General features: G+C 57.7%; 10 protein-coding genes and 2 non-coding genes across 12 annotated transcripts; 6 read left to right on the top strand and 6 right to left on the bottom strand.

Moving 5' to 3' along the window:
• Positions 1–88: 88 nt before the first annotated feature.
• On the bottom strand, positions 89–1,061 carry L226DRAFT_501321 (uncharacterized protein). The gene is made up of 2 exons (XM_067677827.1): positions 510–1,061; positions 89–437 (listed from the first exon to the last, which is right to left on the bottom strand). Exons 1-2 carry the CDS (start codon positions 916–918, stop codon positions 214–216), a joined length of 633 nt encoding a protein of 210 aa, XP_067539485.1. The 5' UTR covers positions 919–1,061; the 3' UTR covers positions 89–213.
• A 492-nt stretch (positions 1,062–1,553) lies between these two features.
• On the bottom strand, positions 1,554–4,605 carry L226DRAFT_520014 (uncharacterized protein; the record flags this gene model as incomplete). Its single annotated transcript, XM_067678603.1, has 7 exons — positions 1,554–3,062; positions 3,123–3,252; positions 3,309–3,565; positions 3,626–3,704; positions 3,758–3,775; positions 3,858–4,131; positions 4,200–4,605. 7 exons carry the CDS (start codon positions 4,603–4,605, stop codon positions 1,554–1,556), a joined length of 2,673 nt encoding a protein of 890 aa, XP_067539484.1.
• Positions 4,606–5,411: 806 nt separating this feature from the next.
• Positions 5,412–5,509, top strand: L226DRAFT_t48. Its single transcript has one exon. It is a non-coding gene; the product is annotated as a tRNA-Lys (tRNA).
• A 426-nt stretch (positions 5,510–5,935) lies between these two features.
• Positions 5,936–7,762, top strand: L226DRAFT_235724 (uncharacterized protein). The gene is made up of 5 exons (XM_067673135.1): positions 5,936–6,008; positions 6,073–6,675; positions 6,740–7,240; positions 7,315–7,427; positions 7,484–7,762. Exons 2-5 carry the CDS (start codon positions 6,230–6,232, stop codon positions 7,669–7,671), a joined length of 1,248 nt encoding a protein of 415 aa, XP_067539483.1. The 5' UTR covers positions 5,936–6,008; positions 6,073–6,229; the 3' UTR covers positions 7,672–7,762.
• Positions 7,753–8,447, bottom strand: L226DRAFT_520012 (uncharacterized protein; the record flags this gene model as incomplete). The annotated part of the gene is made up of 3 exons (XM_067678602.1): positions 7,753–8,075; positions 8,133–8,249; positions 8,321–8,447. The coding sequence occupies 3 exons, from the start codon at positions 8,445–8,447 to the stop codon at positions 7,753–7,755; spliced, it is 567 nt and encodes a 188-aa protein (XP_067539482.1).
• On the bottom strand, positions 8,337–11,505 carry L226DRAFT_479598 (amino acid transporter). Its single transcript, XM_067676850.1, has 13 exons — positions 11,093–11,505; positions 10,995–11,027; positions 10,881–10,929; positions 10,699–10,822; positions 10,530–10,631; positions 10,434–10,470; positions 10,145–10,368; positions 9,987–10,078; positions 9,705–9,930; positions 9,584–9,653; positions 9,362–9,526; positions 9,063–9,307; positions 8,337–9,005 (listed from the first exon to the last, which is right to left on the bottom strand). Exons 1-13 carry the CDS (start codon positions 11,262–11,264, stop codon positions 8,817–8,819), a joined length of 1,728 nt encoding a protein of 575 aa, XP_067539481.1. The 5' UTR covers positions 11,265–11,505; the 3' UTR covers positions 8,337–8,816.
• A 454-nt stretch (positions 11,506–11,959) lies between these two features.
• On the bottom strand, positions 11,960–12,905 carry L226DRAFT_530786 (cyclophilin). Its single transcript, XM_067679938.1, has 4 exons — positions 12,881–12,905; positions 12,506–12,737; positions 12,307–12,441; positions 11,960–12,246 (listed from the first exon to the last, which is right to left on the bottom strand). Exons 1-4 carry the CDS (start codon positions 12,893–12,895, stop codon positions 12,140–12,142), a joined length of 489 nt encoding a protein of 162 aa, XP_067539480.1. The 5' UTR covers positions 12,896–12,905; the 3' UTR covers positions 11,960–12,139.
• A 919-nt stretch (positions 12,906–13,824) lies between these two features.
• Positions 13,825–14,117, top strand: L226DRAFT_530785 (uncharacterized protein; the record flags this gene model as incomplete). Its single annotated transcript, XM_067679937.1, has 1 exon — positions 13,825–14,117. A coding segment is annotated over one exon (224 nt), but the record flags the coding sequence as incomplete, so codon positions are not given.
• A 2,280-nt stretch (positions 14,118–16,397) lies between these two features.
• L226DRAFT_530784 (uncharacterized protein) lies at positions 16,398–18,539 on the top strand. Its single transcript, XM_067679936.1, is given in 13 exon segments — positions 16,398–16,562; positions 16,629–16,663; positions 16,716–16,834; positions 16,884–16,931; positions 17,038–17,101; positions 17,151–17,248; positions 17,311–17,381; positions 17,444–17,451; positions 17,512–17,652; positions 17,708–17,723; positions 17,780–17,824; positions 17,839–17,845; positions 17,964–18,539. 13 exon segments carry the CDS (start codon positions 16,531–16,533, stop codon positions 18,369–18,371), a joined length of 1,092 nt encoding a protein of 363 aa, XP_067539478.1. The 5' UTR covers positions 16,398–16,530; the 3' UTR covers positions 18,372–18,539.
• A 62-nt stretch (positions 18,540–18,601) lies between these two features.
• L226DRAFT_t49 lies at positions 18,602–18,683 on the top strand. Its single transcript has one exon. It is a non-coding gene; the product is annotated as a tRNA-His (tRNA).
• A 114-nt stretch (positions 18,684–18,797) lies between these two features.
• L226DRAFT_530782 (uncharacterized protein) lies at positions 18,798–20,310 on the bottom strand. The gene is made up of 4 exons (XM_067679935.1): positions 19,716–20,310; positions 19,587–19,653; positions 19,373–19,532; positions 18,798–19,276 (listed from the first exon to the last, which is right to left on the bottom strand). The coding sequence occupies exons 1-4, from the start codon at positions 20,158–20,160 to the stop codon at positions 19,031–19,033; spliced, it is 918 nt and encodes a 305-aa protein (XP_067539477.1). The 5' UTR covers positions 20,161–20,310; the 3' UTR covers positions 18,798–19,030.
• Positions 20,311–20,639: 329 nt separating this feature from the next.
• On the top strand, positions 20,640–22,831 carry L226DRAFT_235366 (uncharacterized protein). Its single transcript, XM_067673132.1, has 3 exons — positions 20,640–21,368; positions 21,417–21,557; positions 21,606–22,831. The coding sequence occupies exons 1-3, from the start codon at positions 21,064–21,066 to the stop codon at positions 22,642–22,644; spliced, it is 1,485 nt and encodes a 494-aa protein (XP_067539476.1). The 5' UTR covers positions 20,640–21,063; the 3' UTR covers positions 22,645–22,831.
• The last annotated feature ends 98 nt before the right edge of the window (positions 22,832–22,929 follow it).

The raw sequence follows: 22,929 nt of genomic DNA, 5'->3' as shown, positions 1-22,929 counted from the left end.
CAAAGACAGCGTAGGGAGAGTGGGTCGTCGCGCGAACCGTCGCAGACGGCGGCGTCGTTAGGGGGCATGCATGGTATAGGTGGTATGGGCTTCGACGTCGAGCCTTGATTTTTGTTTTCGTGTGGCAGGAAGGGCCGGGCATCGCATGATGAAGGAGTGAATGGGGGGTCGGACGCAAGAGAAGGGGATGGGGGGGAGGAGGTTGCCTGCTGCTCACGTCCGCGCAACGAGGATCGCGCAAAGCGCGACCGCGGCCATTGCCAGCGCGAAGACGACGAGCGCGACAAGACACCTCCGCGCCCACTTGACCTCCGTGCGGCGCATGCTCTCGATGAGCTCCGCGCGCTCGATGTCGGGCTTGGCCGCCTCCCAGTCGGACGGCGCGCGCAGCGGCGAGAGGAGGATGAGTGCGCCTGCGAGCCAGAACAGCGGGAACACTGTCGAGCAGAAACGCGGACCGGTCAGCACGAGCCTCACAAGGGGAGGGAGAGAGAGCAGAGATTACTCACAGAAACCGAACTTGAAGAGGTACATCGCGAGCGTGGGCTGGTCCGCGACGCGCGAGTACGCGGGGGGCTCGATGGAGCACTCGTACGGCGGAGGGAGGGTCTCGGACGCAGACCCGTCCGTGTGCGTGGAAAGGCGGATCTCGTCGTGCCGGCTCTCGCGGGTCCCGGTCATAGTAGTAGTACTTGTTGCGCGGCGCGGCGCGCCGAAGAAGTCGTCGACCGCGTCGGTCGTCTCCTCGATAGATGCGCGAACGGCGCGCAAGGTGTGGATGCGAGCGGGAGATGGGGGCGCGAGCGGGGAGGCAAGTTGAGCCTCAATGTCTGTTTCCTGCACCGGGGTTGCGCTGCGGTCAAAGAGACCGAAGAAAGTGGGGCGGGAGGTGGAGGTGGAGGCGACTGGGGCAGACATTGCGATGGCAAGTACTGGTACTTGTGAGGCAGGCGAGGAGGTCGAGTGTGCTTGAGGCGGCTGCGGCGAGCAGGTGTTGATGAGTGCATGGTGGCAGCAGACGAGGATTATAACCTCCCAGCGGTGGGCAGCAACCCGCTTCCAATCCGCTAGCAATTCAAGGGGACAATTCACAGCCGACGCCCACTGAGCGCATCCCGACCGACGCCTTCCGCATTCGCCTACACGACCAAACAAACAGTCGCCCACCGTCGCCCACGTGCCCAATTCCATAGGCGCCCAGAGGACCTCGTCTCTTCGGGCAGCCCGGGCCGACTGTGAGGAGGACGACGCGAACACTTTGGTCGACATAGCTCAAGACACGCGCATTCTGTTCTCAATCATAGCTCGTATTGACTCGACTTCTTCTGTTACTGACGTACACATACGACTCTTGCTCTCTATTCGTACAACAACAATCTATGAACGCAAGCGTCCAAACTATCGCGGCTGCGGTGCGACCTTGATGGAACGTACTACGACCCAAAATGACCGGAAACATAGGAATGCGACTCGAGACAAACGTTCGTGAGCGGCGCGGAAGAGTAGCGTCTGTCTGTCTTCCACGACCTCATACGAACCTGCGCTCATCGACATCACTGGCTCTCTACAGCCGTCCCACCGGTAGCCCTTTGCTTCAACTCGCCAGCGTTCGCCTCGAGGCGCACATCGCCGACACAGATGTCGTTGCCAGCGACCGCAACGTTCGGGCTTTTGAACGTCTCTCCGCCGTCCGCGAAGAAGCCCGAGTACGGTGTAGCCGGACTGAGCGAGGCAGGAGTGCGCGTAGAGTACGTGAGTGCAGGTGAGACCACGGGCGAGTGCTCGTCTTCGTCGTCGCCGTTCTGCGGCTGCGCCACCCCAACGACGTGACTTGCGGACATCGCAGGCGTCTTCGACGCGCCGTTCTTCACATTCATAGACGGATTGATGGAGCTCATAGTGCTGGTGTTCATGTTCAGACGAGATGTGGCGCTGGAGATGTTGATGTTGTTCTTGCTCGAGAATAGTGTCTGGGTATCGGGTAGGGAATGGGCAATGTTGCGTGTAGCCGATGGGCCTGTGGGGACGTATGGAGCGTGCTTGCTGTGCGTGGTGGTGTGAATGTTGTTCGTATTAGCGCGAAGCGTGTTGCGGTTCGATGTGTTGGCATTGAGACTGAGGTCCGAGTCGTATAACGGAACATTAGGGGTGGTCGTATGCGAGCGAACGCTGGTGTATTGAGGGGAGGGCAAAGTGGACGACCGTATGTGCACGGCCTGCTTATCGACATCCGAACGCGCCTGCGTCGCCAAGGTATGGTTGCGTTGGCGTGTCGGCTGACCGCAGAGCGCCAACTGACGATCTAGGTCAAGCGCAAGCTGCTCTTCACTCGCGGCGAAGCCGGTAGGCATCAGCGTGTGCCCAAGAGAGCGTAGGTCCTGCACAAGCCCGGCATTGGCGTGGAAGTCATCCTCGGACATGGGAGGAAGGAAGTCCAGCAGCCGCCGGTTAGTCTCCGCACGCTGGGCGTTGATGTGCGCACCGGACGTTCCGAGCTGAGCGTTCTGGAGCTGTCCCTGTACGGAGTCCGACCCGACATTGACAGCTCCCGAGCGCTGCTGACGAGTATGGGCCTGCAGGATGAGTTGCTCCACTGGGGTATAACCATTATTTGTGCGAGCGCGGAGCCCTTGCACGCCCATCCCTAGCAACGCCATCTGTAGGTCGCTCTGGTCGTCGAGTAGACCTGAACCAGTATCTTGAAGCTGCTGCGGCAGACGAAGAGTCTGAGCAGGAGCGTTGGCCGCCCGCGCGTTGAGAGCATCCAAGCCTGGGACGCCAAACTCTGCGCCTTGGCGAACGAATGGGTTCTGAATGGCGAGAGGAGATGCCGCTTGCAGAGGAGACACTGGACTTCCGAGTTGTCCAAGGCCAAGCTGGTTGAACGCGAGGCCGAGGTTCCCGCTGGTGGCGCCGGGCAGCCCCTGGAGGCTGATGTCTGTCAGCGTCGGCGAGTGGCCGACACCTTGATACTGTGTACCCTTCAGGTTCAGAAGTGCAGCACGTGCCATGGTCAACCGAGCTGGAGACTGCTCTCCCTCGCGGCTGTGACGTTCAGTCCGCTGTGACGCATCAATGCGATGAGTACGTGATGAATCGCTGCTATGGGCAAGCGAACGTACTCTCAACTCCCTTTGTTCTGCCGTGTCCGCGAACCTCACTGAGATACGACAACCTGCATCGTTCCATCCCCTTACTAATCGTCCATGGAGACGTTCGACGATGTCTTCGGCTGCAGTGCGACTCTCGAGTCTGTTTTAATGTGAGCGGGTGATGGGTAATAGATATCTGCTGTGCTTGGAACTCACCGAACGAAGGCGATGATCCTCGGTGGGCTACTCAAGCGGGTGTGGAAGAACCGAGAACTCATGATGCGATATGGCGTAACGAGGGCACGCAAGGTCTCCTCAGTGATGCTGAGCGGCAGACCTTCCATGTAAAGGTTCGTAGAGGCGTGATCACCGAGCTGCTCCATCTTCGACTTGAATGAATCCACAGGACCGGTGTTGGAAGTCAGAGCGGCGGGGACAGTCGCGTAGGTTGTGCCAGGTATCTTGTGCACTTGCTATATGCGTGTACGCAGACCAGATCAGCCAGATACGAGACGATTTCAAACCTAAATTACCTTCGAGAATGAGGGGTGCAGGTTCCGATACTTGCGCAAGGACTCTATACACTTCTCCGCTGAAGAGAGAGCCTCGAAGCTGGGAAGAGTAAGTTTAGGAATGCGGATGACGTTACCTAGACAAGAACTTACAGAACGAATCCATAGCCTCTGTATATGCGTCAAAATTAGTCAGAAAATACAAGAGACGGAGGCGATCGAGCGGGCCACAAGACAAGAACAAGATACTGACGATGGTTTGTCACTGACGTGTCTTGTGAATGTACGCACGCTGAGGACGGGACCGAACGGGCGGGTCATGGCAAGAAGGTCCTCTTCGGGGAAGTTGGGAGGCAATCCATTGATATAGACGTTGGGAGGCCGCGGGTCGGGAGAGGGGGCGCTTGCAGCGTCAGCCTGCCCGGAGGCTTCTTCGAGCGCGGCCTGTGCACGGGCAGCAGCCGGAATGAACGGCGGCGGTAGAGTGTCCGGCGAGACTTTGCGGGCCGCTGCTTCCTGTGTAGGCGCTGGGATTTGCAAAGCAATTAGTGCTCAGTACATGCGCACATGTCGTAAAGGTGTATATGACACATACTCGGGCTGCTATGTTCGCGGGGATTGAAGGCTTGGACGCGCTCGCGCTCGGCAGGAGCTGCGGAATCCTGGAGCACCGCCGGGCTGTCAAGCTCGGGAGCAAGAGAGTGGATGTCTATGGGCGTGTCCAACAAACGCGATTGAAACTGAGACGCCGAAGCCGAGAATGCAGCGGAAAGGGAGAGATCGGACGACGTGTCTGGACTTGTGACGGAGCGAGGCGAAGAAAGGGCATTTGCTGCTAGACGAGACAAGGAATCGGGAGGAGTGGGAGGGGCGTGCGGGGAGCAAGCAGGGGCGGTAGGAGGTGTTGCGGGCGTGTCGCGGGCGGGAGAGCGAGGGAAAGCGGAGGAGAGCGAGGGAGAGCTGGCTGGGGGATGCTGTGCTGGGGCGGGAGAGCTAGACATTGCAGGCAAAGACGTGAAGCGAGCGGCGACGGCAAGAACGCGAGGATCGAGATATAAGGACTGCAAGGCGGATATGAGGAAGTAGTATGCAGAGATTAGCTGTACTCGGACGGCTGGCGTGGGCCCGTCGGGGGCGTATGCTACGGGGAATACGAGGTACTGTTGTCCTGGTCTTGGGGCGATTAGGGCTGGGGAATTAGAGGATGGGGCGAAAGGGAAAGGGAGCGGGGACGCGGGGGGGCGGTATATATACCGGGCAGGGAGTGGCGGAGGACGCCGTCCATCAAACCATGAGCTTCTCTTGGACAGCAGCGGGCACGTCCATGCGACCACGCTCGTCCGGATCGGGCAGCGACATGGCAGCGAGTGCTGCAGCGGGCGGACGGAGGCGATCCCCCACCACAAGCTGTGTCTCCCGCTGCCAAATCGGGCGCGTCTCTTCGCTGCTCGCTCCTCCTCTGTCCACGCTGACAGCCACTATGCGCACGCGCGTTCCCCAGCCAGTTCGACGACGAGCTCCCCCGCCTCGCAGCCTCCCGCTCAATCGCCCCCGTCAGCACCGTCCAGACTGCCCGCGCTGATGGCATGCCACTCACCGCTCCTGCCTCGAGCGCGGCGTGGTCAGCGACAACTTCGGCGTGTCGCCAGGGGCAGGCCCGCTTCACATGCGAGTCTCTTCTTCTTCGATTCACCGCCTGTCTTCGCATAGATGAACGAACGTCGGAATGCGACAGCCTACGGGAGGAGCAAGAAGACCTCGTCACAAACCATGCCTGCCGTAAGTAAACCTTATTATTACTGTGTAAGCCCGCCTAGCTCAATCGGATAGAGCGTCAGACTTTTACGAACCAACCAGTTCGCCGAAGGGATCTGAATGTTGCGAGTTCGAGCCTCGCGGTGGGCTGTTGGTTTCAGCAATTTTTTATCTTGGCACTGATCATCCTACCGTCAGGCTTCTTCGCATCATCAACTCGAAGCGCACATCCTGAAGCAAGTAGGGTCAGTCGTCCTCAGCCCTGGACTCGGCGCTTCAAGACGCTCCAGGTCTAGAAACACTTTCTCGTTCAAACGTTCATCGGCTGCAGACCAAGTTACCCAGGGCCGTGCGTAGCAAGGACCTCTAATGCTTACAACGCTGACATAGCCATCTCAGTGTAGCTACATGCGCTCTCTCATCAAGGGTACTGCGTCTTGACCAACCATCCTCGCGACCTTGCATGATCTGTTCTCAATCTCGAAATTCTACCTGGCCCGTCTTTCCTCGACGTCGTGGCAAGGGCTACCACTCATGTCGGTGGTTCTGCCTGTAGCGCAGCATGCGCACCGCCTTCCCACTTCTGAACACCGCTGTGTTCATGTACATGCCCTGTGCTTCTGGACGCACCGCCCACAGAAGCACCCTGGTGAGAAAACAACTAGACGGGCTTATCTGATGCTGGCTTTGCCTGACATAAATCCTCGACACAGGGCCAAGGACGCATTGTGATTCTCCTGGCCCTCCCTCGCACCCCCCGCTGAGCATACCTGCTCCTCGCTGCGCGACGACCGACCAGTCTGACTCCCGTACGACACCCACCTTCTCCCTGACAACTCCTCCCTTCGTCTCCCACCCACCTCCGAACCGATGCCGTTCCCGATCTCCTTCAGCTCCTTCGGCGACATCGTCACCGCCGTCGACCTCGCCCTCCGCATCTCCAAAGCCCTCAGCGACAGCACAGGCTCCTCCTACGAGTACCAGTACCTCATCCAGGAGCTCGACGCCCTCGCGCACGTCCTCCAGCTCGCCGACACCGCCACGCGCACGGGCATGCTCCAGCCGGACGTCGTCCGCGCCCTCATCTCCGAGATCGGGCGCTGCCGCGCCGTCATGGACGCCCTCTGGGACCGCACCCGCGGGTACCAGAAGGCCCTCGGGGGCTCGAGCAAGTCGGGCACTGGGAGCAAGACCTCGGGCTCGAGCTGGCGCAAGATCGGCTGGGCGCTGTTCAAGACGCAGGATGTGCAGGAGACGCGGGCCAAGCTCGCGACCCACCGCGCGAACCTCACGACGCTTATGACAGCGTGCAACCTGTATGGTGTTCGTGCCCATGTCTGTCGATGGCAGCGCGCTGACATGCAACGTACCTCTACCAAGGTCTAACATCGACGAGCTCAAGACGCAGTGCGTCCGGTTCGAGAAGACAGTGCACTCGCGCCTGAGCGAGCTCTGCAATATGATCTCGCAGCTGCCGTACAGACTCAGCCACTCTGAAGACAACGCCGTCATCTTTGTGGATTGGCGCGGCATCGAGACAATCTTGCCCATGCACCTCGTGAACCACAACGCGACACAGCTTCGTGGTATGTTGGATGTTCTGTCAATCCAATGGCCAAAGTACGCAAGGCTCTGGGCCAGAAATTACTATTTTTGGCTTGTTTGCGACGACACGAAGAAGGTGCTGTGCGATTCACCGAGTTATATGGGCGCCTTTGGATCAGGAACCAGAATTCGTATGGTCGGTGCCAGTATAACGGCGTTCTCGCTCTCGGAGTTCTCGCTCTCGGAGTACTCGCTCTCGGAGTGCTCGCTCTCGGACTGCGTCCCCGGTCAATTTGTATGCAATAAATGCAAGATATGCGCTCACTGTCGCTCAAGGTATGTGTATTCGATGTGTTATTACTCAATCATTCACCGTGCACTTCGCATCGGCTGGTTCCTTGCAATTTAAGCCGTGACAAGACTCCGTCGTTTTCGCAATTCGTGAATTCCAGAGTGGACGTTCCTACTTTACAAATCTACGGATGTTCACCCGAATCTGCAACCTGCATGACTACATTGAAAGGTCGGTGTGCTGTCGTCTGCAAACATTGCGGTGAACTTACCAATAATATCCTCAAGTGATGAACCAGAAACGTGAAGGATTCGCCCGATTCGTTTTCGTTTACCACGATATGCCGTGCAAGAGTTGCCCTCGGAGTCGTTTTGGAATACCGACTCAACTTATTCCGCTTCAGGCGGACAACTCGGAGTGGCCAGTTACTATCCCGAAACGTCAATTCGACTCAAGGAAGACTTCATTACACTAGCGATCATCTCGGACAACCGGTTTACTGCGTGTTCCTCTCATGCGTGCCCATGATCGATCTACCCTAGTACATCTCACCCGGCTACTCCGCCTCCCTCGGGATCTCCCCCGAACCGTACTGGTCCGCCCCCAGGTGCTGCTTCTTGCGATGCGCCTGGCCGTCATGGTGCATCTCCGCACTGCTCATACCGCCAGCGGGCATGCCAAGGCCGCCGTAGACGTCTTTCGACGTCGCACCCTGCAAGGTGTCTCCGGCCGAAGTCGGCGTCGCGTACGGATCCTTATCAATGACCGTCCGGGAGTCAGGCGCAGGAGGGAGGGGCTGAACGTCGTTGTCGATGCGGTGGACGGGCGAAGGCTGGCGGGCAGCAGCTTCACGTTGGCTGAGAATATCTGAGGGAAGGGCTGGACGAGGGTCAGAGGGCCGAGTCGGGACAGAGATGGAGGCGGGGCTACACTTACGTCCTGAACCGCTCGTCCGCGAGCCGGGAGACACACCTCCTGCTGGAGGGGCATCGCGGCCTGTCGGCGGAGGCAGGTGCTCCTCTGGCCGCCGAGCGTCGGCGTGCCGCTTCTGGTCTGTATGATTGGTGAATACATGCGCATGTTGTACTGTATAGGGAGGGATTCGAGAAGGCGAAGGGACATACCTCGTGGCAGGTCGACAGCGACGAAGCTGTGACCAGTGGTGGCCTGGTCGGCACCAGGGATACGATGTTTGCTGGCTTCACCGCCGACGAAGTCGTTGTGGCGGCCGGAAGTGATAGGGTCGGACATGTTTTATGATAAGTGCGAGTGGAAGAAAAAATGCGAGTACAAATGCGAGAGTGAGTCGTGCTTGGAAGGCCGTAAAATGGAGGTGAGAGACATCCTTTGGAGAGAAACTGGGTTTATATGCTGCTCGTCGTGGCTTGCTGTGGGACGGTTGCATCATACCTGTGACGCCGGGAGGAGCGACGTCATAATTGGATAGTGGCCACCCAGAAAGGCAGGCGTCGGTGCTCGCGCTCCTTGGCCGAGTGTGCGATGGAACTGCCCAGAAGATTCATCCTGCCGAAATCCACTTGCCTGGTGCGAGCCCCTGCGAGCGTGGGCGTATGCGCGTGCAAGTCCGAGTAGACGGCCCGGATTCATTGAGCGCTCGTCCTACAGAGCTGCGTTACATGTCGCCGACGATGTTCGCACCTTGCGGACTACTCTGCGTGTCGAGCCATCGTCATCCCTGATCCAGTCACGGACAAGGACATAGTCCCCTCTCCTCGGAAGCCATACGCACCACACATACCAGTACGCAATTCCACCAAAGGAGATCAGCCACGCGACGAGAACATGGAGCTGTGTGAAGAGTCCGGCGTTATTAGTCATGCAGTACTGTGCATCTGGCAAGCGTACCCAGTAGGGGAGGTGGTCGTAAACCTTGTAGCCATTGGCGGGCGGCTTTAGAGGGAGCGCGACCAGGAAGACGTTCGAGAGGAAGAAGAACAGGACCACCGGCGTCCAGGTCTTGAATGGAGGCACCCATTCGTATGATGCGCGCAGCGAGTGTAGCCTTTTGGGCAACAGGCTGTCCGGAGTATGGATGAAGAGCAGCCCACCAGAGACGAACATGTTAATGAGCGCCAGGGGATAAGAGGACACTGAGACAGCTCGTCAGCATAACACAGGTAACGAAACCCAAAGATGATACGAACGGCTGAGCATGAAAAGGTATGCATCTCCTGGCGGAACGAGCAGCACGAGGGTGCTAGTGACGAGCCACTGCTCAAATAGGCCTCCTAGGGGTGCGTTGAATGGCTTGTTGCTGGCGAAGAAGGAAGAGAAGGGTAAAACACCCTCCCTGCCTAGTTCCTGGACGACTGCAAAGCGCGTGGTCAGTCTGCAGCCAAGCCAATCCTGGGAAAAACAACTCATACCTCGTCCATGGGTGAACAGAACCGCGAGGATGTTCCCCAGAGTCGACAGCGCGATAATCACGCTGACAGCCTGTTCGAACCTCGTCAGCATGCGAACCTGCAGAAACAAATGTCTACGCACCCGCTCAGCACCGACCCCCCACAGCTTGCCAAAGTACAAGGCTGCCGCGATACGTCCGCCCCCAACGATCTCCTCCTTGTCTACAACGGCGTAGTACGCCACGTTTACTAGCATATACACCAGCGTGACGGAGATCATGGCTAGGGGCGCAGCGCGCTTGATGGTGCGCACCGGATCGCGTACCTCCGCGAGAGCGTAGTTCGCGTTGGAGTACCCTATGAAGCACCTATATCCTCCATCGATCAGCGAGGCAATAAACTGGAGAGCCTGCGGGATGCGCACCAGATCACGTTGAACAGCCCAGTCACAAAAGCGTTCGCCCCGCCCTTGAGGCTTCCCTCCCACATCCTGTCCCAATCGAAGTTTCGTGGAGGCTACAGAAGCGTTCGGATTAGTTGCTCGTTCCCAGACTCGGGACGACAGTCATGCGAAAGCCTCACGTTATCGAGCTTAAATCCTGGCACGCGTAGCAACGACGCGAGCCCGCTGAGGGCAATACCGGTCAGCACAAAGAGCTTGAAGATTCCCAGAGCGTTCTGCAGGCGCAGTCCCGCCTTGAGCGCCACCCCGTGCAAGAGGAGTGCGAATGTGATGCACACGACCCCTGCAACGCGCGCGGTCGTCGGAGACGGAGGCTGGTTCGGGTCGAGCGCGTGCAACATATCTAAGGCGAGCAGGGTGTGAGTCTACGATAACCCGAACACTGAAGAGCACGGAGTGGGGACTCGCATTCGCCGAAGACAGAGCAAGACGCAGCTTGCCAGCCCTGCGAATCTCGCAGTCAGGATCTTATGCACAGAAAGTAAAGGGGAAGCTAGAACATACAGTGAGGACCGCATACATCGCATATATGCACGTCACAAGCAGCTTCGGCCGGCGGTAGATGAACTCCAAGTAGTTCTTCTCCCCGCCATTCCTGGGCAGACCCTGCAGGTCCCAGCGGGGCGAACGTTAGCTACATCGGACGCGATTAGGCCGCAGCAAGCAGACTTACGGTTCCAAGCTCCATATACACCGCGGTGCCACATAGAGCGACGGCAGCCCCGAGGAGCCACATCACCAGCGAAAGGCCGACGCTGCCCGAGGAACGGAGGATGACGCTGGGCGTCGCGAAGATCCTATGTGCATACATGCCATTTTCAGTCGATGAACGACCTTCCGGATGGCTCGGCTCACCCAGTCCCGATGACACGGTTGAAGATGAGCGAGGCGGTACTCGTCAGGCCTGCACTCAGTCCGGAAGTACAATCAGGGCCTAGTCCATTCGCTGGAGGGGAGACGAGGGCCCACCAAGCTGCCGTTTGTGCGCTGGAACATCACCTACTGTCCAAGCCCCGGACGTCAGCGATGTATGCACAATAACAGACAAACCCAACCCAACCACTCACAGTCTGTCTCGGGGTCGTCGTTATCAACGAGCGCAACCGCGCGCACGTCCACCGACGCGTACTTCTTGCCCGCGTCCCCGTCAAAACTTGCGTCGTCGGAGCCTAGCAATGGCTCCTGCTCTGACGCCTGGGATCTGGAAGGCCCCGCGCCGGCATGGCTTCGTCGAGACATTCCGTCTTCGTCGTAACTCGTGAGTACGTCGGCCTACCTTCCTCGACCGCAAGAGACGTGGTCGAAACCAAGATCTACGCGTCCCGGACGAGCATCTCCGCATGCGATAAGCTTATCCAAGCATGCAATGTCGCGAAGTCGGCATTCAGAACCTGTGTGTGAGCGATGGGTGAGAGGCGGACGGTGGGAGTCGCCTAGCACCAGCTTTGCAATCTAGCGCAAGGATGGCGACTCCGGGCGGCTATTGGCGAAGACAGTTCTGGATGCGTTGGAATGAGCATTGAGTAGAATACTGTGCCACACAGACGAGTACGACAGCCGCGGTCGATACAGTTGCCACACCGCTCTCAAGCTCGAATACGATATTTGTGATTGGAAGACAAGAAGGGGGCCGCGGGCGGGGGTCGGCGCGATCGAGATTCCATGTACGATATCATACGTACCGACTGCGCTTGCGCGAAGTTGCGATGGCACGACAACACGGAATGCGGGCTTCCTTTGCACGCAGTTATGCGCGCCGCAGCGCGCGTGGGCTCAACGTCCCAGCGGCCATAGATATCAGGTGAGATATGACACTGCGTGCAAGTGGAGAATGTCAATGACCGTCGGCCGGGCGCCGGAGGATCAAACATGCCGTCTCAGCAGACCTTCGGACTTGCCGCGAACACGCCGCCCAAACCACAACGAGGCATTTAGGGTCACAGCCTCACACTATAGCAACGATCGATAGCAACAGGATGACGTCTGCACTCGTACATTGCAGGTGGGAGAGAATACAAGGTTGGTTTTCTTCTGCTTCTTAACTTCTAGTCCCCTGTCCCAAGAACGCGTCCGGAATCTCGACCCATGCTAGAGAAGGTGGGGGGTAGCGAGATTTAGACGGTGCCGCTGTTCGCGATGACGATGCGAGCCTTGGGGGTACCCGACGCAGAGCCGAGGGACTCGACCTTCTTCACGATGTCCATGCCCTCAACAACCTCGCCTGCGAAAAAAGACATGTTAGACGCAATACATACACCATCTGACGTCAGACCAGACGCACCGAACACGACGTGAGCGCCGTCGAGCCAAGACGTAACGACCGTGGTGATGAAGAACTGGGAGCCGTTGGTGTTCTTGCCAGCGTTAGCCATCGAGAGGATACCGGGCTTGGTGTGCTTCAACTGGAAGTTCTCATCTGCCGCGCGCAATCAGCTCCTCCCGTCCGTGCCTGTGCCCGCCAACGCATATATAAAACTCACCCTCGAACTTCTCGCCGTAGATGGACTTGCCACCGGTACCGTTGCCGCGGGTGAAGTCACCACCCTGGAGCATGAAGTTGGGGATGATACGATGGAAGGCGGAGCCCTTGTAGCCGAAACCGTGCTGGCCGGTGGCAAGCTCACGGAAGTTGCGAGCCGTCCTGGGGACAACGTCGTCGTAGAGCTTGAAGATGACGCGGCCCGCGGGCTGGTCGTTGATGCTGATATCGAACTACGCGTCCAGTCGCCACCATTCAACGACGCAGAAGCGCAGTTGCAAGACGCGCGCGGGAGAAGTAGAGGGGACAGAACGTCAGCACGGGTTCCAGGCTGTGCCCCACACAGAGAGCAGGCGGAAATAAACAGAAAACTCACGAAGACGTTGGACATGGTGACGGAGGTGGAAGAAGAAAGGAGAGTGTGTCTGGACGATGAACGAGGGCAGCTCTCTTATGGGTGGGGCGGGAAGTTGCCGATCAGAGGTCATCAGCACCAAGATCATCCCGATTCGATAATCTAACCGCCGTGACAATCGGTCACAATCGGTCACCCCGCCCATTCTGTTCCAAGGGGCGGCCGTCACTCGCCTTGGGCGTGGCCACTGGCCGAGTCGCTCTGCACAGCGCCATCACCTCTTCGTGCGCTATTTTCGCCCCGACGGGCCCAGAGCAATATTCTGAACGACACACACAAGACTGTCCCCAGTACGCTGGACATCGTCGGAAGGTTCAGGCATGCCTGGGATGCGCGACCAACACGATAGGCAACTTGAACGGATGTCCCCAGGACACTCACTGACTAGAAGGACAACTTCTCAGCCCTGGAAGGATTTTTCTGCGCCCAGGTACTCCGGAAGCGTCGCCACATATGATCCGAGTGGATGAGGTGCGCTGATTGAATTCGCGAAGTGGTCTCGTTGCTGATTGATCCTGTGCATACTCAGAGTTCGTCCTCAATCCATGGGGACGCCGACGTCGAAGCGGATGAACGTGCTGCTTCGCCACCAGCCCAGACCCGCCACTTGCTTCCGGCGTCGCACACACGCCGGCTACTTCTCCATCCCAGGGCCACATATCTATGGGGAATACCAGGAAAGACGACAACTAAGTTGGCCCAGGCTTGGCTCGCTGCTCGGTTCCGGTCGTCTCTATTCGTCGCCTCCACGGACTCCTCATAGCGATCTTCGTCGCACTTGCGAACAAAGCTCCCCGTCCTGGAATTGCGCACGGGCTCCGCAATACAAAGCCTGTGCAACGGCACATGTACTGCCGCGCTTCCTTTCTCATGATATCATTAGACTTGCTCTCGGCGACCGGTTGGAATGGCAGAACACTCTGTCCTCGGCCTCTCCTTCCTGCTGACATCTGGGGTTCTTGCCAGATGCGGAAATGGGGACGGGGTGTGTAGCAGGCCTTTCTCACTCCTAGCTGCGTTCATGCTCCCCCGCAGCGTCCCGCTGGCTCCGGAGGATTCGTCACCTGCACCAGCGCGCGACGTCAGACATGCATGGTCTTGCTCGAGAACCGCACCGCCTCGGAGCTAGATGGTTAGACCCCCGGCGCCTTCGCGGCATGGTGGCCGGTGTTGCAACGGCCGCCCAAGAACATCTGGTCAGTTGGTTTCGGCAGCTCCGCCGCGCTCTGTAGAGGAGATTGCGCATCCGTCCGTTCGACTGTCCTTTGGGATGTCATGGCAAAGTTAGGAAACCAGTGCGATTGTCTCCGGTAGCGCTAGGCTTTCTATCTTATCATCCGACATCCCCCAATGGAAGTGATCGTTGCTGCACATTCGATGCGTAGTCGGTCTTCCTGCTTATGCCTTTCGCGCAGGTGTATGCTTGGCATGGGACGTTACCGTCGTGGACGATGGTCCCCCAGCGTGCATCGTCCGCGCGGTAACTCTGCGCACTCCCTTTCAGCGGTCACAATTGAACTCAACCTCACCCGTCTCCAATGTCGCCACCTCCGTGCATCCTTGTATGTGGTACGACCCACACATCGTACGCGTTGTTGTTCATATCGTATTCATGTACGCGCGCCGGCAATGCAATGCAGTCGTACCATGTCCTTGCTACCCCATTGGCGTGCACACGCCGCCTTGCCGCGGAGCGGCCTCCGAATGTCAACACGCACATCGGAAGAGTGCTAGGAGAGTGGCATAACACTGCTCCTACTGTAACAAACTCAACTGTACGTTCTGCGCAGTGGTCTAACGGAGCTCACGCCAGGGTGATCCTGCGATCCTGCTCGGCAGCGCCAACTAACCCCGCACCTTCTGTGTCTCGATCAGCGAGTCTGCGGCGATTATGATGCGCAAGGCCCACATCGCCCAAGCGGGCCTTCTTTCTAACTCGGTTTTGTGCATGTTCAGTACGCAAGCCGGACTCAAACACCCTACCGTGTCTCGCGATCTTGTAGCATCGCGCATGAGTTGACAGCTGAGAGTCACTAGCGATCTAGTTCGTGGGGTTTCACCCGATGTCGCGCAGTGTCCCGGATATGTGCACTTGTGTCGCAGCGGGGCTCGAGCTAATCAAGATTTCACGGGCTCGAACACGGTCTACGTAGATGGATCTTGGCGATCCTCGCCAACTATTTGAGAACAGGGCTGAACAGGACCTCGCCTGTCGATACTCTGCTGTTCAATGGTTTGGAGTTCGCGCCTCTGCGCCACGAGCGACTAGTGCGGGAGGAGCGTGCTATATTGGCGTCGAGCCAGGGAGCATTCTCCGACCGTCGCTGCTTCGGGGGCGGTGGCACACGCCGGTGGTGCTACTTGGTTACACTCGTCGAGTAATTTTTCTTACTTGAGTAGTTCCGAGTCTGCAGTTTTTAAGTTCTACGCGCCCTCGAGACGGGCGGTGATGTTCCACGAGGTTTCGCTCACTACTGCTTCCAAGTTTCTCATCAAATAAATCTACTTTCAGGGAGATATGTCATAAGCGGTTCGGACACGGGCGTGACCATACGACTACTTCCAGTCTTCTCTTGTCTGCCGGATATCGTCCTGTATCGCATTGAACTTCTTATTCGCTCCGATGTTTTCCGTCACAATTGATCATCCCGGGTACCTCGATGATAACGTGATTCTGGGGACTAGCTCCAGTCATGTATCATCTGGTGTGGGCTTCTTCTGAAGATCTCAAGGCTGGTAACCTGCTGTTTAATGGGACGGTCATGATGATGTTAGGCTTCCGTGCCTGGAGGGCTGTATCTTCGTCGATTCCCTCCGAGTAGACTCGTTTGTCGGCCATGCTTCCCGTGGGGCGGCTGGAGGAGCACGGAGAACGTTAGGAACACGACAGCACTCATAGCAGAGCATGTGTGTGATTGGGCAACGCCATTACCAACGATTGCAACTGCGAATGGCCCATGAAAACAGTCAAACAACCGCGCAATATCGCCGTACCTGCACTCGGGCTATCATAGGACCGAGTCGAGGTACCTATGCAGAACTAAAACAAACAACAGGCTAACCGTGTACTTACATCTGGACTTGTTGTCTCCTGGATGGCTTGCAAATTTACGCAGCGTAAGCTTAGGCCCTGTGCGGGTGCAGTGACCAGGCACCGGCGGCGGCCTGGCTCCAGGTTGGGTGGGGCTGCTACCGATCCCAGAACCGTTGAGGACCGATACTGCAAGCTGTGTACGATGGGTGAGCGGGCGACGGGGACGACCTCTTTGATAGACTCGACGACGTTGACGTCGCGGATGACAGCCCCGAGATAGAACAAATAGCGTTGGACGGGGGGCGCGGAGTGCGGACGCGGGAACGCGAGCGTGGGTGCTCCGAAAGAGATCTGTGATGGCATCAGAATACAGTGTGCGTCTCGTTCTCGGCACGGTCATTGTACCAAAATTGCCGACCGAGCACTCCTGGGCCACGCCAATCAACCTTACTTTAAGCCAAGAGCTCCTCCGCACTCCTCCTCTCCTTCCTCCCCGCCCTCGTCGGCGTCGTCTCTCATGTGCACCATACCGCCCCCCACGCACACACCCCCGCCACTCGTTTAACGACCCCGTCTTATGATGAGCGCGGATGTAGTGCCGCAGCCAGTGTAGGTCCATCGCTCAGCCACCGTGACCTTCCGTGCATCTGCCCCGCATTCTGACACCAACGTCAGACACATTCACAATTACCTCCATCTAGCCGGCGTCGGTGAGTGCGCGTGCGTTAGAGCTGAGAGACGCGAAGGCTGACTCCGTGCAAGTAATCTTGTATTATGACTGGCTCCTCACGTTTGGCGAAGAGTACTGGCGGATCTGGAAGGCTCCCCGGTCCATGCCGTCTATCCTCTTCTTTCTTAATCGCTATCTCCCTCTACTTGGTGTACGTGTCTTACATATTGATCGTGAGCTGCTATCGACATTGCGCATAGGACATCGCGGTGAATGTCGGGAACTTTTACATCTTCCCGACAGAACTCGTACGTCATATCTTGTTATTCTCGCATTCTCATTCTCTGACATGACTGTACAGGGGTGAGCCATGTAAGCCCTGTGTGTAGGGATGCATCTGACCATTCCTCGTACAGCTGCAGGCATTATGCTTTCTTCCGTCAGTTGCTGCTGATCATCAATCAGGTCGTTGTATGCTGTATGCCCCAATTCTACGATGCATTGGCAACTCGCTAACACTCTGCCAGTTATACTCTTCCTGAGGACATTTGCTCTCTACGGGAGAGACTGGCGAGTTGGGGGCTCCGTGTTTGCCTTCGCTATGGCATTGCTGGGCATATCTTGCGTATGTGATGACGTTGCCCTCCTCTTGCACAATGGCACTGACCAACTAATCGCCGATATCAGTGGTCCATTGTAGGTCAACACGAGGACGTTGAGCTTCGAGGGGGCTGTCACTTGGCAGCAGACCGCGTGACGTACGAACCCCCCTCTATATGCACTGTAATTTCCTGACTTTGTCGCGACTTCCTACGCACAGGGCTATCCGTGAGTACCGGAGAGCTCTACTTGTTATACTTCTTGCTCACCCGAGCACGCACTCAACAGGTATTGCCGTGTCTTGGGAATCCCTCTTCCTGTTTGACCTCACAATATTCTCTCTGACACTCTTCAAGACGTGGCAACAGCGACGACGCAACCCCGTCACTGTCGGCCGTGGCGATATCTTATCCCTTGTAATGCGCGATGGTACGTCTTCTCCACCACGTGTCCACTCTGCTTCGTTGACATGTCCCGCGCACAGGTGCTTTGTACTTTGCGTACGCACACATGACCCTGCAGCGCTCTCTGTCAATGTGCTGATGTCTTCTCACAGGGTGATGGCGTCTGCGAATCTGGCCAATACGCTGACGTTCTACGTGAGTTGTCTGATTACCTCGGCGTCCGCGAAGCCCGGTAACTCACCAGCCTCTCCAAAATAGGTCCTCGAGGCAGGTCTTCTCAGGCTGCGGGTATCTCGGACTCAACCTTATTGACACCATCACCCCCCGCCCATCTAGCCCATCCTCCGCGGATGTCTCTCGACGGCGGCAAGCTGTATCTCCGTGACGATGATGTCGCGTCTCATGCTCAACCTGCATGGCACCGTGAGCGGCCGCGAGATCATCACGACCCCCCTCACAGACTCGTCCGACCCCTCCGACAACTCGACCTCCCTCTTCTTCACCACACGCATCTCCATGCCCCCGATCTCGATGACCACGACGTATGATCAGGAGGCGCCGCGATACCGTGTCCGCGAGTCCGCATACGTCCGCGACGTGGGCGCCGGATACGACCACGGGCACATCGAGGAGGTGTACGAGATGCAGGATACCCACTACCGCGACCGCGACGATACCCCTCTGCAAATGCCTGTGGAACAGCGGCATCCCGGAGAGGATGGGCACGATAAGCCTGGTTGGTAGCAGGTCTGGCAGTCGCCTCTCTGGCATTTTCTTGGACTTTGGAACGAGGATAGCACTAAATGGGCTGTGACCATCTGTATTTTGAGCACATATACGAGGATTGTAACAGTAGAGACCTATTCCCTATACCGTAGAGTACAGTGCGCTAGCGTACAGTATATCCCAGTACGAGTAAGTGTTGACGGCACTGAAGAACACTACATATACTATGGACATTGTACATTGAACAAGTCCCTATCGATTAGTGGTTAGATCATCACGTTGTGGTCACACAATTCCGTGAAGACGCCGGCTCGAATCCGGCTAGGGACATTTCTTTTCTTAATATTAGCTTCTTTTCTCGCAAGACTTTCAGCCGCGGTACAGTAAGTCTTTTTGGCGGTCTTCTTCAGGTCTTTCTCGAGCCTTCCCACATAACATACTTTTACGGCTTGCAGGCAACGAGCGTGTTACTAAACGACTGTGAGGTATACATCGAGAGGGAATTGTCCGAATCGACCCTCTGAAACCAAAAGAACAAGGGAAATAGTTCAAGCACATCCAAAAGTGAGATAACGTCCAAGGACGCGGTGCCAACGCGATGGATTGACCGCTCCTGACACCGGTATTCATCACCTCCCAAATGCCTAGACGGGGTTGGCAGGTGAAGGAGGGCGAGCTTATGCGAACATGAGACCGAAGGCGGCGACCGCGGCGGCGGCGAGGGTGCCGGGGGCTGACAGTCCGGATGCACCGTTGCTGCCGCTGCTGCCACTGGCACTGGTAGTGGAGGCGGAGGCCCCAGTTGCTGAGGCGGAGCCGGCTGCAGAGCCGGTTGCGGAACCGGTGGCCGTGGGGGTCGCGGAGGAGGCGGGGTAGGCCGCGCCGAGGGCCTTGATCTCGAAGGGCTGAGACTCGGCGTAGACCTGCAGCGAAGGTGTGAATTTGTGCTTTTTTTGCCACACAGGACCGGGGACACCAGGACGAGAAAGAGGGAGGGAAGGAGAGAGAAGGGCACTCACGTCGGTCTCGTTGAAGGGGTTGGCGAGCTGGATGGTGTAGCCGGTGGCAGGGCTCATGTTAACTTGGTCCTTCGTAATGAGCTTCGAGCAGTCGAAGTTGTTTTGCTGCGAGATGAACGCTTGGGGCGCAACGAGGACCTTGGGATCCGAGTTTGCGATACTGGGCGAGTATGAGTCCCCGCCGCAGACGACCAAAGCGAGCAGAAAAACTCACAGGACCGTGAAGTTCGTGTAGGGAGACGTCTTGCATGTCCAGGTAACAACGTTGTCGGACTCAGCGACTGCCAAAATGCACCCCTTCAGCTGACTGTTCGAGAAGCGCATGAGGAAGGGAGATACTGACTCCACCAAAGGTCGGGACCGCCAGGAGCGAGGATGCTAAGCTGAGCAGCGGCGCCGCTGGCGAGGGCAGCGACAGTGGCGGAAAGAGCGGCGACAGAGAACTTCATGATGGTCGACGGGAAGGCGGAGGGGGAGCGTGGCAGCGGGACGAAGAGAGGGGGCGAAGAACGGGAGGCGAGAGCTCTAGCTGAAACGAGGGCAACCACTGGCCAGCTGGCCCCTGGGTCCCAGAGCACACGGGCACGGCGAGCCTCTCTTCGGTCGGCCGGGCGGCTGGCCGGCCTTTGGCGGAGGCGCATCAGCTTCGCGGGCCTTCGATGCCGTGCAACAGAATTCGCTCTCTGCTCCTTACCACGATGTGCATGCATGCCGCTGTAGCGTGAACGACGGCGGGAAACGTCCTTCCTTGCGGCGCGGTCAGGACACGGACGACGCGCCCTGTCCATGGAGCCGCGACCAGGCTAAGCCACCTATAGCCAGTACTGATGCTTGGTTAGGAGCGTGTTCGGAACTTCGTGGTGAGTACATGTCGTGTTCTTCTCGTGCGTGCGAGTTCAATGAAAAGGTCTCCAGGATGTGCGTAGATGGTGGTGGTGGGAAGAGGAGAGCGGTGGGCCGCAGTACTGCGCATCCGAGGACGCCCTCCAGCTCCGGAGCTGCGAGCCAACTAAAACATTTGCCCGAGCCCTGCGCTGGAGCCACAGACGGAGGCGGCCCTCGAATTTACTCTTTCAAGTGCGTTCTCGTGTGTATTGACTAGCTTGCGAGGTGCCAGGAAGATGTAGAGCATTCGCTGTGACGGGGAGTTCATCGTGGGGGCTGAAGCGTATCTGAGCAGGTTACTCCGTTCATGTTCCTTCAGGCCCTCGTGGATAAAGCGCGTCAGTAACGATTCAGAGTCAGCGGCGTATTCGCAGGCGAAGCCGGTTTTTGAGACACGGCGGCGAACGTGCTCTACTGCTTATCTGCGTACTATGTCAAGGAAGGCACATACATTTTGAGCTGAACGGTGCGGTCTGAACCGTCTCAGTATCCGCACGCATGCTCGTAACGGTTTCTTGTCAAGTCCTGCACTCAAGTTTCGATGACTACCTGTCGTGCACGGCAGACATTGAGACACAGACGGGCCTCAAGGAGGTGGTGGATCCGGGCACTTTGCTCATAGCTGTGCTCTTCTTCACGATGTACTTCTTTTCATACGTTCATGACGCCTGGCTCCAGCTATATCGCGCGGACAACGTGGCATCTGGACCGTCGGTGTCCCAAGGCTCGTCTTCTCCGTGCCGCTACCCCGCTACACGTTGTATGCGGCGGACTTGACGTCGTCGTCGAGACTACGAGCTTCATATATGCGGTGTTCTCTCCGCTCTCCACCCCTCTCTGCTTACAGGGATGATTATTCCCTCTTGACCAGCCCCTACGTCGACATGGATCGCAACAACGCACTTGGCTTGACTCTCCATCCCGACCCGGAGGTCTTCAATGTACCGGACCTCGACTGGGACAGTGTTACGATGGTCTCGTTGGACTCCATCCGTGACGCTATCGACCAGAAGCGCTCTTCTTTCTTCAAGTTGGGACGTTGGACGTCAGGAGAGAGGAGGCTCTCGATCACGCCGGTTTGGCGGAATGCGGGTTCACAGTGGCGAAGAAAGTATGTCCCATTTGCTGAGTCTCGTCCAGCATCACCTCATATGAGTAGGTTCTCCGCCACTGTGCAGAATGTCAGGAGACGTCTGCTGCCCACTTTACTTCATGCGGTCAGGACCGGGCTTGCTTGTAAGGTTCCGGCGGCGGCGGCCCCGAGAAACCATACTGTGGTGCCATACGCCGTGTTCTCCCTGTAGGTGAGCTCGATCCACTTGATGGGCACAACTAATGCTGGTGATAGGTTAACGCACCAATGTGCAGCATGTCAGTCGAGCTTTCCGATCCACGAACGCGCCGTGGCCGCTCCGTGCGGCCATCAGTATCATGTCGACTGCATGCTTACCCTGGTCGAAACCTCATTACAAGCACTATCGTCATTCCCCCCTCGATGCTGCCGACAAACTATACCTTCCGAGGTGTTTGACAGGTATCTGTCGCGCTCTCTGCGATCCGCTTACACGGAACGCCAGGCAGAGTACGACTGCCCGAAGCGCGTTTACTGCGCCAACCCGCGGTGTAGCCTCTTTCTTGGGTCCCGAGACAAGCGCATTCCAGTCCGAGTCCTCGACTGTCCATCCTCGTCGTGTGATACGCGCACCTGTGCACGGTGCAAGACACGCGTCGACGGTCCCACGTCGCGGCACGAATGTACCCATGACCCCGGCTACCGCGCCACTCTCCAACTCGGGAGTCGTATGGGCTGGGTCCGCTGTCCAGCCTGCGAGGAGCTGATCGAACGCCACGGCGGATGCGCGCACATGACATGCGTGTGCGGCACCGAGTTCTGCTATCGCTGCCGGGCTGAGTGGAAGACGTGCAACTGCGTCGATTGGGGCGACGGCATAGGCGCGGACGATGGTGAAGCAAGATTATTCGCCCCGTTGGAGGAGGGTGGAGATCTGAGGCCCCGTCTCGCGCTGTGGATCCCGCCGATCCTGGACCGTGATGAGGATGCAACAAACCGTCGGGAGAGCTGGGTCGATGTTGTGCCGACTCCGCCGCCAGGGCCTCGTCCGCGCCCCCGCTCCCGATCTTTCGTGCATACACGGCCTGACAGTCTTGCAGCATACACTGCATACTTCCTCGACAACACACGTCCCGGACGGTCCTCCCAGGTGCCGGCGAGCCCGAAGGTTAGCCTGCTTGCCAGTCGTCCGCCGACACTCCATCTCGAGAACGACATCGCGCCATACTTTCCCTTCCTAGTGGACCCGGAGCTACTTGCCCGTGGAATCCAAGCACAGGAGACTCGTCGGCGAAGGCGGGCAGTCAGCTTCTGAGAAGCGCTTCCCCCGGCCTTGCCTGAGAGTCGATCATGATTACGATAACGCCTTCTAGTACGACCGTACGATTTTCACGACCCGTTACGAGTTTCCGGCTGTGTATCTATGCTCATCGCTCTTCACATTCCATTTACGCAGGTTCCATATACGAGCTCCCCGAGCGCACACACGTCGTCACGTCTTGGCGAGCCTCCACTGTTCCCATGGGCCATCATCATGTCTAGGCCTCCGTCGTTACTCCCATTTAACAAAGTTTCTCCCTTGGTATGGTCCCGCGAACCT

The sequence above is a fragment of the Lentinus tigrinus genome (assembly GCF_003813185.1).
Source record: "Lentinus tigrinus ALCF2SS1-7 unplaced genomic scaffold L226scaffold_4, whole genome shotgun sequence".
NCBI classification, from domain to species: domain Eukaryota; kingdom Fungi; phylum Basidiomycota; class Agaricomycetes; order Polyporales; family Polyporaceae; genus Lentinus; species Lentinus tigrinus.
The sequence above is the reverse complement of the archived record's forward strand: the minus strand, read 5'-3'. Positions and strand labels throughout refer to the sequence as shown.